The sequence below is a fragment of the Tubulanus polymorphus genome, chromosome 1 (genome assembly GCF_964204645.1).
Source record: "Tubulanus polymorphus chromosome 1, tnTubPoly1.2, whole genome shotgun sequence".
Taxonomy (NCBI): domain Eukaryota; kingdom Metazoa; phylum Nemertea; class Palaeonemertea; order Tubulaniformes; family Tubulanidae; genus Tubulanus; species Tubulanus polymorphus.
The window spans coordinates 8,226,356-8,240,795 of record NC_134025.1 but is presented as its reverse complement, the minus strand read 5'-3'; the positions used below and the strand labels follow the sequence as shown (position 1 = coordinate 8,240,795).

The following is a 14,440-nucleotide window of genomic DNA, read 5'->3' as shown; positions in this document are numbered from 1 at the left end:
AATCGTGGCTGCCTTTCAATCTTCTCGAGATACTCGACACTTTATAAGTATCTGTATTTGATATTTTTCTAAAGTCTTTCCTCATAGATCCTTATCACGCTAGTTCACTATCACACATCTGGACGTGCCGCATCACCGCTCCGGTGTCAAATATAGCGTCGGAGTAAGTCCATAATGTTTGCCCTGGCAAGTAGGTTTAATCGGAGTCCGATACGCGGCGCTTTCAAATTTCTATAAACATCCGGTTGAAAAATGTCGAGAAAACCAAGTGGAAATTCAGGTAAAAAAGTCATGAATTTTTAGCAAATGGTTAAGCGATTCTTGATATCCCACATGGCATTTTTTTCACTCATCGCGGCCCTGCTATGTCATCAATCCGGTGCAAATGAATTAGCTGTGTTAAAATGTCGTCAGTCCGCGTTTTTTACTCGTTTCTCACTCTCCACTCCTCCTCCACGACCACAGTGACAGTTGACTTGTTTGTTATTATTATGATAATCAATTCAATGTGACTTGTTATTAATGTTTGTGGGCTTCTTCCTTTTGAAACACGTGGCTTTGCCGCTGGTGCATGTGTCAGAGATGATAATTAATACCAATCTCTAAAATTGGCGGTATTCCTTTGACCTAAAATTAAATACCTGAACTAGCTGACAGTAGCTGTCAGCATTTACCCATGCCAGCAGGCAGAGGCATGAAGCATTTATTGAGGGGGTCTGGGGTCCTCCCCCAAGAAAATTTTAGAAATAAGAAGCTTAGAGCGATTTTGAATCCACCATTGAAAGATAATGGCTATTTCCGGCAATGTGGCACATATATCCACATTCCATCGATAATCAGCATCTTAAGCAGTAAAGGTTGAGCCTCTGAAATATTGTATTTCAAACGTGCCAAAGTAAAGTTCTTGCTGATGAATGGTCACTAACAGTCATCCTAGTGTGTAATACCTAAAAGCCTATGCCACACCGAACTCACATACTTCAGTGATATACATTACTATTGTTGCCCTGTGCCAGTATCTGCAACTGATTGATCAAATATACATATCATTATGGTAGTATACCAACAAAATCAGTGTAGAAATAAGTCGGTAAATAGAGGAAACCGAGAGAAATCCCACAATTTTTTTTAAATTTTTTTTTAGGCTAATTTGTTTGTTTATTTCGTACCGAAGAGTACAACGCTCATTGAGCTGGAAAGACACGATACATACAACAACGTGTACAGTATGAGAGACATTAAAAAAGTAATATTATTCATATAGTAATACCAGTATGTGATCTATTTTAGACATAATATACTTAACATGTGCAAAAATAATCTAAAAAGGTAGATACTTCACTATTAGTAAAATTGGTAATCGGGTAGTTCAGAAGTTCTATTATAGTTGTTGATTCAGTAAAATGATTCAGTCAAAGATGAAAAATTCTGAATAGAAGAGAATACATTTTTTTTAGCAACGTATCAGCTAAATACTATTAGCCATCATCAGGCGTACTCATGTGTATCTTCTCGACTTAAATAAGGGAAAGCAATACGCGACGATGTGTCAAACGGGCAATGAACGCTTATACGGTTCATCCGATAACCAATCATGCCAGATAGTGGTGATTACTATCAAGGATTCTATGGGTATTTTGCTAATGTTAATATTAGGCCTACTAATTGTCCCACTCAAATGAAGCGAAAGTTGAAGCGAACAGCTTGAAAATATATATATATTCTATCAGTCAAGTTGAAATAAAAAAGGGCAACTAAGCGACAAAGGTTTTGCATCATAAGTCAGTGTGAAACAAATACAGAATATCATGCAAAATATTGTCATTGAGAAAATTAATTATCTTGTCTGAAGAAGCTCTAAAAATTTTGTATTATACTTGGAAATTTATTTGAGTCCATTGAAAATTGGGGCCCTGTTTCACAAAAAGGATTAATTCCTAAATTGATTGAGATTTATTGAATCAATCTATGAATTAAAGAGGAGGCCTTAGAACCTTTTTGTGAAACTAACCCAGTGTGTTTATTGCTAGAGGGTTACCTGCAAGTAAAAGCATAGCTTTGGAGATTTAAAAAAGATCATCTTAGATGTCCTTGGGACCAAAATTTGAAATTCGAGCCCTGTGATCAACTGTCAAAAATCATCCACAAGTGGTCCACGGGAGTCCATCCATGTTCATCATTTGCGTATGGTTTTTAACCAACAATTTTTGGTGACAACAGTCCAGGATATAGCCTAAACAACACTTTTTGAGAAAGACGGTATGGAAAAAACGATTAACTTGAGGAATTTTCTGTTCGCACCTTCGACACTCACTGCACGCTAATAAGAGCTCACTTTGGACATAAGCTTGGCTGTAAATAGTGGTTTGCTTAGTATTAGGGCGTTGTGGCCCAGGTTCAAATAGCCGTACCAAATTATCTTTTATCGTCTAACGATGCTCTCTTTGATTTCTGGTTTGCTATTAACCTATGGGGATGAATAATTGGTAAAGTAGAATTGGTTTGAAAGAATGACATGTTGGTATTAAATCCGCTGCTTTAATTCATTCATCTCATTCGCTGCTGCAGAAGTGAGAGGTTTTTGTGGATATATACCCTATACACCAGACATCTTAAAGGTCACCCTTGTGTTTTATGAACAACAGTTAGATACTATAGACTCAGTGACGCCACAAAGACATGCGCTTCAATAATGAAAAACATGAATCTTTTGAAAATTCCAAAATTGTATTTATTTTACATAACAAGTGGACTGGAAGAAATGGTCAATGAAACTAGACCAAATAGTGTACGGGTTTAAGGCTAGGAAGAAAAGAAAAATTCTCATTAGTTACCAATGATCATCAACCAGAAAGTACCCTCCTATTATCCTGATCTGGAGCTGGAAGGTGAAGTGTTGTTTTGAGTCAGCTTTTCAAAACAATACTCATTGAATGTGACCAAGACCATTTAATAGCTAAGTACATGAATGGGCCTATGGTAATTTGATCTCGTCTATGACCTTCACCTCATCAGACATGCGCTTCAATATTGATGAGCATTTATGATAAAACCATCTGAAAACTTAAATTTTATTGCCTACAACAGCTTAGCTATTATCTCTCGATTATAAATGTTAGTTATGAGGGATTATTTTGAAGAATGGCATTTGAATAAGTTCTAATCTGGGGTCTTATATTGCTCTTATCTAGGGTTCACTATACACTTGCAATTAATTCTAATAAAGAGTGACTGTCATCATTACCTGTTCTTTCTGTTGTTCCATTTATTTACCAAGTATAGATAGGGTTATATGTATCCCTATAGATAATGATTATTTATGTAAAACTCTATTTGCTGTACCGCTAAAAACCTGCTTGATGTATTAAAAGGTTATTAATTCCATAGAACGCAGTGCTTTATCAGTGAATTCCTAGAAATTTTCAGTTAGCTGGCTTGCAGTATTTTTAGCAATTCGGCCTATTTTGAACTTTGGAACAGTAAAGATAACTATGTTTGTAATTCTTAACGTAGATATACTTGGACTTATATTTGGAAATTAGGGGTACTCGGTGTAATGGAAACATGGAACCAATCTATTCAGACTTGTCTGTAACATCTGGTAGAGAAAATGTCCGCAAATAATCAATAATGCAATGATCAATATATCGCAGCCTATAGCAGATGTTGTAATATGTAGTTGCATCTAACCTAAAAATTTAGATCGCAGTAGCTTTCCATTTATCCAACTGCTGCTAGTGTGGGATTTTATTTCTTCGGGTAAGTCTTACTGTGTTGTCACTTTTCAGTACTTTTTTGTTAGCTGATTTCAAAAGAGTTCTTTGTGGGGAGTAAGTTACAATTTATGTCTTTGGTCAAAGCCAGATTAAATTGGTGACTGCAGAATCTTGAAAATGTGTTCTACATGGTAGGATAGGTTTGACATTATGTATGAATAGAAATAGAAAAAACTATATACATGTAGTTGATTAATGACATATTGGTATCTATGGTACTCTGCTTGAAACTGGGACACTTTTTTAAAAACTTTTACGCTTCCTGTTAGTTTGACCTATACATCTCTTGTAGATGGTTTGATCACTTCGAAGAAAATGATAGAAATAATTTAAGGACAGTATCGCGTTGTGAAGTAGTAATTAGGCCTAATCAAAGTGGGTAAAGTATGTATTCAAAATATGCTTACCTTTGTATTATGGCCTGCATATCTTAGCACCACCAGGCACTGCCTGATTATGACAATAGATCGGTTCTTCTGGTTTTTGAGTACTTGTATTTGTACTTACTTCTATACTTGTGATGATTTGTACTTGGTTTTTGTTTTGAACTTTGTCATGTATCCATGTTCATATTTAAAATTTTCGGATCAATCAATTTGCATTCAGGTCGAACAGTGGGATATAATGACTTCAATGTGTAGTTCGCTTTCATAATTATCCCATTCTAACTATACAGTTCTATGACAGGTCAGGAAATTCTGGAGAAAAAAATGGATAAAATCGAATAGGTTCTATATGAATGTTATTAACAATTACTTTGAAAATGTTAATGAGGTCAGGAGGAATCAATGTCACATTTTGCGTCGTTATTTGCCCGTCAATAATATTTCCGGACAACGACGCACATCTTGGTGCTATTTATGGTGTAACAGCTCTTAAAATACTTCTCTGATTGCTCTTTCAAATATTACTGCTCATTTCGCAAAGAGATTTTAATGTGACATGCACTTGAACTGACTTGAATGGCGAGTACAAAAACCAAAGTTCAATTTAGACTTTCTGATATTAATGATTAAATAAGCGCTATAGTTATAGCCAATATAGGCTCACAAGATCAAAGGAACAATTGCTTTCATTTTCCATGTAATAAGGCAGCACTGTCAATTCAGCAAAATTCAGTTATACAACTTTCCATAGGCTGGGTTTCAATACTGATAACGTATAACTGTTGAAGAAATTTAATCAGGATTGTTAGGTGACAAACTAGTATCATCTACAAAATGGGCGTTCCCTCATTTGACTGTATACTAACGTCCCTTTAAGAGTTCTGAATTATTTGAAATGTCATGCATGAATATACTACAGAATGCTGCCTTGAGAATGTCATATCTTATTGGGATAGGACATACTGAGTGACTGATCGATTGTTTGCTATCATTGTAGGGAAAACTGATATATTATTTGATTCTCGGACGAAAGTCGTGATGGCCCAACCACAGCAAGAAGGCATTAAAGAAAAGGTAAGAACAATCTTTCTTTACATTCCCAAAGATAATGATTTTGGAAAAATCATTTCGAAATGTTTATGAATTCAATATTGATATCAGATTGAGTGAGACGTACTTTAATGGTTAAAACATTCTGAACTACTCGTTCATTATTATCGTTCAAGTTTGAAATGTCGATGAATTATTCATAATCATAAAAGGCTTTCGTTATCGATCTATAGTGAAAATAATTAGTATTTGTCACTTGAAGCTGAATTCACCGTGTGATGAGATAACACAGCGGCGTGTCTGAAATTTTGATTGCCATCACAATTTCTGTGAGGAGATTCTGTAATAAGCATAAAAAAGCGATCGATCAAGACTGAAATTAAAGGGTTTTAACTTTATCTGTATTCTTAAGGGAATAGGCAAATATATGAAAATGCTTTCTCAATGTTATTGATTTGACTTGTGTGTCATTTTGATAGAGTGTAAATACGCCGTAATCTATTCCGTTAAAGAAATTGTTCTGTTTTTGTTTTCCATCGAAAATCAGATTTTAGATAATTCATTCTTTCTATGATTATCTAATTTAATTTTTTGCTGGTTTTCTATAGGTACAAGCAGTCCGTGAGGTTGTACTTGGCAGAAGCAACAACGAAATCGTCCTTGTCCTACAGTATTATGATTATAGCGTTGAATGCGCTATACAGGCATTTGTAGAAGGTAAAATTTGTTTATTGTTCTTGGTTCATCCTCAGATTTACAGTTGTGAAAGATGATTTGTGTTGAACTGTCTAGACGATGCTGAAGTGGTACCATCCACTGCTTAGAAAAATCCTGAAAAAAATGTGTGCAACACATCTTTTGTAAATGGCCCACTAACCTCTGCTAACCACAAACACATCAAAACATTTTCAAAAAGAAAACAAATGTGAAATTTTTTCGGCCAAACTGTTTCCCTAACATTGAAGGTCTGTTGAGAAAATCTATAACGTCAATCAGGATTATAACATACCTAGTTCTCCAACATGGCTTTCAAAAATTCAATAGTAGGCCTACATTATGATTAGTTTGATACATGTTTTCATGTGAAATATGCTGTTGACGGCATTAATCTAATGGATATCTTTTTTTCTGTATATACTATTGTATATACCCTCAGGCCATAACAGCTAATCATTATTGCATAATGTTGAAAATGTGTGAAAATCCATTGCATATTTTACTTCTGCATAGATTTGAAATTATGAAAGACAAGCATGCATTGTTCATCTTATGGATATACATGTGTTAATGAACTGTATTTTAGGGATATGCATTTTACCTAGTGGGAATTGATTTGAATCAATACAGGATCATGTTTCACAAATAGAAATATGAATTTTAAGTTCTCGGCTCAAAAATAGTTTTGCTCAGGGATACAAATAGCCTTGCTTACCAGTAGTTGATCAGATCACGTATAATATTTAACCACTGGGTAATGGTATGAAGCCAATAGAATTTAAACAGCCATTTCTTATGTAGTTTTGCCAAGCCACCACAGAATATACATACTGTGTATATCTTATTTCTTTCATTGCTTGCGGCTCCGCATTTGAACAACCTTTTATGGAGTTCAGTTAGAAATAAGTGCCGTAATACACCCGGTAAAAAGGTTTTCATGGAATTGAAGTTTGAATAAATGAAGGAATTCTTTTTCTTTCTAGATGGAGCAAAGGCAGCTTTAGAAGAGTGGCAATTTTCTGGAAATAAGGTAGGACTTATAGATAAAAATTCCCACATTCAGAATTTCATAAGAAATCATTCCAAAAGTTTATTGAAGAGATGAAACAACAATATTTTAGCTGGTGACTCGCTGCCATAAATTATAATTAGGTGGAGTGATCAGAGATCACGATAATGGATTTGAATTCAGTTATATATCTATTTCAGACAAAAAGCAACAAAGGTCGTAACAATCGCAAAAAGAAAAACAAACCGAAAGTTGATACTGAAGAAGGGACAGATCACAATGCAAACACAACTGCTGCCATTGATATTCACACAGAAATTCAAGGTTGGAACAACCTTTTCATAACAATACCCAAAATTCATGAAATGAATATCCACCTGTCCAGGGACCTTCTCCCTGTGAAATGATATTTATGATAAGGTTATATGTTTAGATCCATTAATTCCATTGTTTAGATCTCGAAGGTGTTCATTCTGCAGATGAAGGTGCTACTGCAGTTTCCAATATAGATGATGCCAGTGCTCCAAAACCTGACCTGCCTGCTCTGTTACATGACATTTCTTCAGAGCCAGAGCACAAGGTGAAACAACCTGAATTGAAACCAACCAATTCACCCTTGCCAGTGAAAGATATTGTGAAGGGGAAGCCAACTGAGCGCAAAAATGAGGCCAGGATCATTTCCTCGAGACCCACACACAAGAACAATGCCAGACATGTATCCCCAAGGCGTCACAACCGAAAATCAGAGAGTTCATCAGATCATCGATCCCAAACTCAGACTCTCATGCGTAAGTTGATACTTATTAGATGTACAGAGGTGTAATTCTCACCCATGGTGTATTATTAACTCATGTCAAGCACATTTTTGATACATTCTCATACCAAACTGTAATGTCTCTTTTGATTAACCCGGCTAAATTTAGGGTGAGCAAAATAATGACAGCCAGTGACAATCGATTTTGAAAATATTGTATTCTCCATTTAGTATTCCCAATACATATGTGTTAATTCTTTTCCATGAACAAAATGATATTGTATTGTAATTAGCATATTTACATCTGTGTAGATGAGGAAAAGATGCGTGAAAGAACGACCAGTGAATGCAGTAATTCGAGTATTATATCATCGCCAGGGCGGCATAAAGGTGTGTTGGTCTTAAATATTTTGTCCATCCTTGAAACTAGACAAGTGCATGTGTATTTGTAGTGTTGTAATTTTTGCAGGGCTTGAGAAATCTGTCAAAGACCTACATAGACAGACGGTGTCACTACAACGATTAAAAATGATATTTGGTGATGAAATTGATCGCTCGTATAAACGTATTAAGTCAGTTTTTGATTTGATTAAAAAAGAGTACGTACCAGTATTCCAGATAACATTTCTCAATATTTGTATACGTATATGACTTTGTCGTTACTGTGTTTGCTCATTCCTGAAATTTCAGACTAGAAGAACAAGAGTCACAATTACGTACGGAAGTTGCTCAAGTAAAACTTGCAGGAGGTTTGTATTAATGACGTGGTATTTGTTAAATTCGTGATTTTCTTATTCTTGGATGTATGCAATATTTAGTTCATTGATTAAGACATATTAAGTGTAAGCTCGGTTTAAGAATATCGCTGAAAATATCCATCATAGACTTAGGTTTTATTACCTTTACTCCGCTTTTACAGATTCTATTCTCTCTTCACGTCAAGAGAAAGCAGTTGATCTCAAGATTAAAACAGAACGTGCTCAAACTATGAATGATGCTCAGCTATCGGAGCTTAGGGCAGAAATTAAGGTCAGTGTTATTAGAGTGATTTGTGTGTTGGTGTACTCTAGTCAGTATGGTATATGGAATTTAGTATGAGTTATTGATTTCAATAAATTGTACAATATGATTTATATCTTGCCATGGAGCACTATTCATATATGATTTAAAAAGACAATATAAAGACATCTGATAAGAATTCTCTGGAAACATCTGTCGATGTAGGATCAGGTGGTGTCCAGATGACTGAAACAAAAATAATAGTGAAATAGTCGTAGTTTTTATCTATTTGTTATAGAAATTTCAATTTCAGTTTCTTCGAATGAAATCTTTTGGAATTGTCAATGACTAAATCTTATGATAAGCAATTTACAAAATGATCAGATGATTATTGTAGTGTTTGAAAACATATTGTTATAAAACGGTTGTACATGTATGTTGTACGTATTAGCTGATTGAAATCGTTATGCCAAGCTGTTGTGTTGTCTATTGATTCTGTCTAGATTTATCTGCTGTATTATTTAACTGTTGTGTTGAATTTCAGTCAGTATATTATTGTATCGTTTACTGTGGCTTTTACAAGTTCAATTAGATTACTTGCATAAGAGTATTCAATTGAAAAATTACTTGATTTTTATCAATCATTACACAGGAGGTTGAAAATTTCTTGACTGTATCCAGTATCTATATTGCTAACATGTGTGAAACCGAGTAGAATTATTGGAAATTTCCACTTTGAAAATTAATTAGATGATTTGGCTCAAGTCGATATTACTATTCTGATGCTTTCTGACTGTTTACAACATATGTCATAAAACAAAGTGGTAGCTCATATGATTGAACTGTTGTTGAAATTTTTAAATCAATATCAAAACCAATCCTTATTCAATGTTTACTCTTATTTTACAGCATTTTGTTAGTGATCGTAAAATTGATGAAGAATTATGTCATGCTACCCGATTTTTCCATGATTCTGATCCACTTTTGGAGATAATTAAAACATTTGGCAAGGGTGAGTTAAATCATGAGTATTTCTGTCTAGTTAGAATTCCTTTTAGTGTTAGTTGAGTCATAACCAAAAGAACAAGTGACCAAAATCTTTCATGGAGATACTAATTGTTTTATTTTTTATTGAATCCAGTGGTTCCTGTTCGTGCTGCATATTCTCTACGCCGTCCATCTGACTCACCTGCTGACAGCGATAAAACACCCCTAAAGCTATCTACTGATGCTTATTCTATGCAAACAAATATCTGTGAGTTGACATTTCTTGATTATCTCATGAGAGTTTTGAAAAACATACAACTACGCATGTACTGGTATTTACTTAATGATGAACATTATATTATAGCTTCAGGTGAAATTGTCTCTTCTACATCTATGTCTACTTCTGAGATCGCTGAACTTCATCAACGACTAAATAAATCCCTCCAGTTGCAGGTAGATTATACTTATAATCTAGATTTTGATGTTGAGCATCATATTGATTTTTTATCATCGTTGATGAAAGCTTCTTATCATATTTGCCTAGTAGGCATTGTTGTTATAAATAGTGAATTGATTTATTTTCATTGTATGCTCTTTTTAGGGATTGCCATCCAAAGAAAAACCTCGTAGTCCAACTCGTCCAGTATCCAGTAGAAATAATCAGCGCAGTCCTTCTCGCCTGCAGTCAAGTCCAAGTCGCACCAATAGGAATGGGCCAAATCCAAAAAGTTCTAATCGACCACAAGGGAATAGTTCTCGCAGTCCTAGACGACCTGTAAGCAGTACACACAAAGCTGCAAATCCTCCACAGACCAGTAGCCAACTGGATTCGAGAAGACCACAAAAATCTGCAGAAAAGCCTCAACCAACTGGACAAAAAGAATCTGATGAAAGCAGAAGTAAGCTATTGAAAGTCTGGAGGTGGAAATCAGCCAAAATGAAATACTTCAATAAGCCTCTTGTTTAACATTCAAATGATTAAGGTTCCGTTCCTACAAATTTTTACATTTTCCTACTTTTGTGTTTTGCATATGTTTTAGGTCCAGAAAAGCGTACACCAAACAGAAATGCACAGCGTAGACAACGATTCCGTGAACGGCGTCAGCGTGAGTCTCTAGAAATTAGTGATTTGATCCACAGTAAACCGTTTACCGAAGGTAATGAAGGTAAAGGGGATACAAAAAGTCCACAGAGGCAATCTAAGCAAGAAATAGGAGATTCTCCGTCTAAACAGGTACTAAATGATAGTGAAAATGCAGCGACTAATGTTTCATTACCACAACGTCAACCTAAGAGTCCAAGGCACGAAAGAAAGCCCATAAAAACTTCACTCAATGGTATTGCTCAGCCAGAAAAGTTCATCAGTACAACTGCAAATGGTCTAAGTGGTGATTCAAAGCCTGTTGTAGATGAAGGCAAAAGAATTGCAATACAAAATGGCACAACCCAAGTGGCGGTTAACAAAGGGTTGGAATCTGAAAAACGATCTACTAAAACCAATGGAACCATATTGGTTAATGGCGATATGAATCATATAAATGGACATATTAGTCATTAGATATAGAAGTGTATACTGAAACTGTGATTTTGTTGTTTTGTTCTCACCTTTTTTGAATGCATTGATAACATTTTGGTGAAACATTGCTGTTATGAATATGAATGCGGCCAGTTTCCATGATAGTCTATATTTTTTGTTTGAAATCCTACAACGCATTTCACCACACATAACTTAGTAGAATCTAAATAAAAAAGTATACTGTAGGCCTTCTGTGCAATTGGGCATCTGGCTTCTTTTCGGCCGACAAAGACGAGAAGTTATGGATGGTCTATTTTGGTGCATGTGCATGGAGTTATTATCATACATATTACTCTTATATAATGAGACTATGCATGCTGCATGTGATTTGAATTGAGGACAAGTATTAGAATGATCTTGGAAGTATGAACGAATTTTGAAAACTGCATTTTAGGTTGACAGGTATCTGCTGGAACTTATTAGGTTAGGAAATCACTGTGGAACCTTGTATCAACAAGCTTCAGGGGACCAGAAAATGTTTGCTATAACCAATATTTCATTATATCTGGTATGAAGTTATGAAATTGTCCTATTTGGGAGAAATTCGAGGTTTCTAATAGCCAACAAATTTTTATATCCGAGGTTGTTATGACGAGGTTTCAGCTCCGTAAAATTGGGTCCAATCACTTTTTTCAACCTGAATGATAGTGTTTTTGTGAAATATATAAATGGATGTATATTGTGTTGTTAGTAATACATCGTAGCAAAAGCTTTACAAAGATCATATATCACAGTTCATGTTTATGTATTTTCTTTACCTCTGTTCTGTACAGTGTATGATATGTTAATCAGTCTTCAGAGTGACTTAAAACTTAAAATTGTTATTGCTCAATTTTTATCTTATTCTTCATCATTCTTACTATGCCTTTGTTTATGACCAAAGTTTTAAATGAGGCAGCCTAATAATTTTCCATTCCATATTACAGAATTTACAAAGAATATTTGTGTGACAATGGATTTCAGAATTTTCCTTCAATATGTATTCTATGACATCGAAATTATTTTCAAAGAATTGTCTTTGATATGCAACACTGACAGGTTTATCAGGCTGTAGATATCTTATTTCTTATATGTTAAAATATGAAAATTGTATTCAAATTCTCCATGGCTAGAGTGTTATGTATTGTATTTTTATGAGGCACATTGACATTAACAAATGATTGCATTTCATTAATGATGTACTTAATTTGAAAGATAGAATACATGTAGTAGTTTATTGCTAGAAACAATTGTAGAAGCCAGGTTCTTTCCATAAATTCAGAGTGCGCATACATTTTGATAATCTATAATGAATTAATTTCTAGAGGGAAATGTCATTAATACGAATCTTGTGGGCAAAAGATTTTGTTATATTAAATGGGTTTCGTATTATCCAAAGTTTGATTGATATACACATCTTAGCTGGGACATGCTGAAAATCATTGCAATAACATATTTCATCTTAAACAGAATCGTATTAACAAGGTTCAACTGTGTCTTTATGTTGTACAAGTTAGCGGGCAACAACACCTTGTCAATTTTTTATCATTTTAATGCCTTTATTTCTACAAGTTATTGATTATTGACTCCATCCACCGCAGTTGGTGCTATGACATATATTTCAACTATCTGTGCTTCCTTTCATATACCGTACTTTTTGGAAATACTCGTTTTGTGGAATGCATAATGTTTTAAATTTGCAATATCATTCGTTGGATTCTTCCTTCTTTTGTTTTGAGTAAATTATTCATTGTTCGATATGATAACTGACACAGCAATCAATGAATGCTGTCTTCGTATCTGGCATTCGTTTACTTACCTATGTGCTGAGAATTAACTTGTATTATTTTCGGTATTTGTTACCGCTATATATAAAATGTTCACAAAAAGCAGAATGATTATTTGCAATCACATGTTTTATGAAATATATTACTAGGGTGTACCTAATACATCAATAAATTGATAATGGTGTACTGCGTGGTTTTGCTCTTTGGGTCAACTATATTCCATTTACTTTTTTCCTGGTTGATGTAATGTCAATTAAATAATTTATGCATTTCAGCACACTGGGGCTACACCCTAAGTGGGCTGCTATTGCATTTGTTTTCTGTCACCATACGTGGACAAGAACAGGTGGGGTACTTTTCTTGCACTTTTTCGCTTATAGCTTTACCAATTAGTACATGTAAACAAAAAGATTGGGTTGCATCAAGGTAACCGGGATATTCACGAAGGACATTTTCAACTGGGGCATTGATTCTCAATAATAATCTGCCATATGGATTGCCCTCTTATTTAAAGATGGATGGATGATCCAAATATACAGTGGAATCTCGTTACAACAAACTTTATTGGACCTGAAAATTGTATATATCCAATATGAAATTTTTGAGTGACAAAATTCTATGGTTGTGATATACTATGTTATATCCAAGTTTGTTATTTTAAGGTCCCACTGTATTAAGTTTTTTAGATTGAGATATCATGATTGACTATTAGCTGCTTCAGTCTCATCACTTCTTAAATTTTTGCCATTCTTTTAACAGTGTGTAATCCACATTTTATTTCTTGGTGTATAATGTTTATATTTCACAGTTAGAACCCTATATGATTTCACACTACAGTGGAACTTCATTTCGACAAACTTGGGGGACCAGAAAATATGTTGGTTATAACCGATAGTTCGTTAATATCGAGTATGAAATTAGTGAAACTGTCCTACTTGGGACGAAACTCTAGATTTGAAGTAACATAAATTGTTATGAACGAGGATGTTTTAACAAGGTTCCACTGTATCAGAGTACGAATTTGTAAGTTCACTAATCTGCTGACATTTCTCGGTGCCAGAGGTTTTCTTGCTACTTAAAATTGTTGATTTGTTATAGCATTATCTTGTTGTAATTTTAAATTGTGTTAATTATATTGTAGTTAAGAGCCACAAGTCTGTAATGTACATAGATAAACTGCTGGCAAGATTCAGGCTTGTCCGTTTAATATGAAAGTTATATCGAAGGTTGAATTGGTGTTTCATTTACCTTAATCTAGTGCTGCTAGAAAAGATTCCCATTACTATACATTCAGTTAATGTCAGTTAAACTCATTGTAATGGATCTTTCATTGTCGTTTAAGTGGTCATCAATTTTTGTTTTTGTGGTTGAATTCACTCGCAAAATATGTATAGAAAATGTACCATCTTATTAAAAATAT

At 34.4% G+C, this 14,440-nt stretch overlaps 1 protein-coding gene across 1 annotated transcript; it reads left to right on the top strand.

Moving 5' to 3' along the window:
* The first annotated feature begins 254 nt into the window (after positions 1–254).
* Positions 255–14,418, top strand: LOC141907685 (uncharacterized). The gene is made up of 15 exons (XM_074797414.1): positions 255–280; positions 5,160–5,236; positions 5,821–5,929; positions 6,913–6,959; positions 7,139–7,262; positions 7,394–7,726; positions 8,005–8,082; positions 8,162–8,291; positions 8,383–8,441; positions 8,612–8,721; positions 9,601–9,703; positions 9,833–9,946; positions 10,043–10,131; positions 10,280–10,577; positions 10,719–14,418. The coding sequence occupies exons 2-15, from the start codon at positions 5,201–5,203 to the stop codon at positions 11,234–11,236; spliced, it is 2,148 nt and encodes a 715-aa protein (XP_074653515.1). The 5' UTR covers positions 255–280; positions 5,160–5,200; the 3' UTR covers positions 11,237–14,418.
* The last annotated feature ends 22 nt before the right edge of the window (positions 14,419–14,440 follow it).

Excerpts from the sequence above, each read along its gene's own strand:
- LOC141907685 (XM_074797414.1), top strand. The coding sequence starts at position 5,201 with ATGGCCCAACCACAGCAAGAAGGCATTAAAGAAAAG. Across the intron at positions 8,083-8,161 it reads ATCGCCAGGGCGGCATAAAG|GGCTTGAGAAATCTGTCAAA; the intron begins GTGTGTTGGTCT and ends TAATTTTTGCAG. Across the intron at positions 8,292-8,382 it reads TTTGATTTGATTAAAAAAGA|ACTAGAAGAACAAGAGTCAC; the intron begins GTACGTACCAGT and ends CTGAAATTTCAG.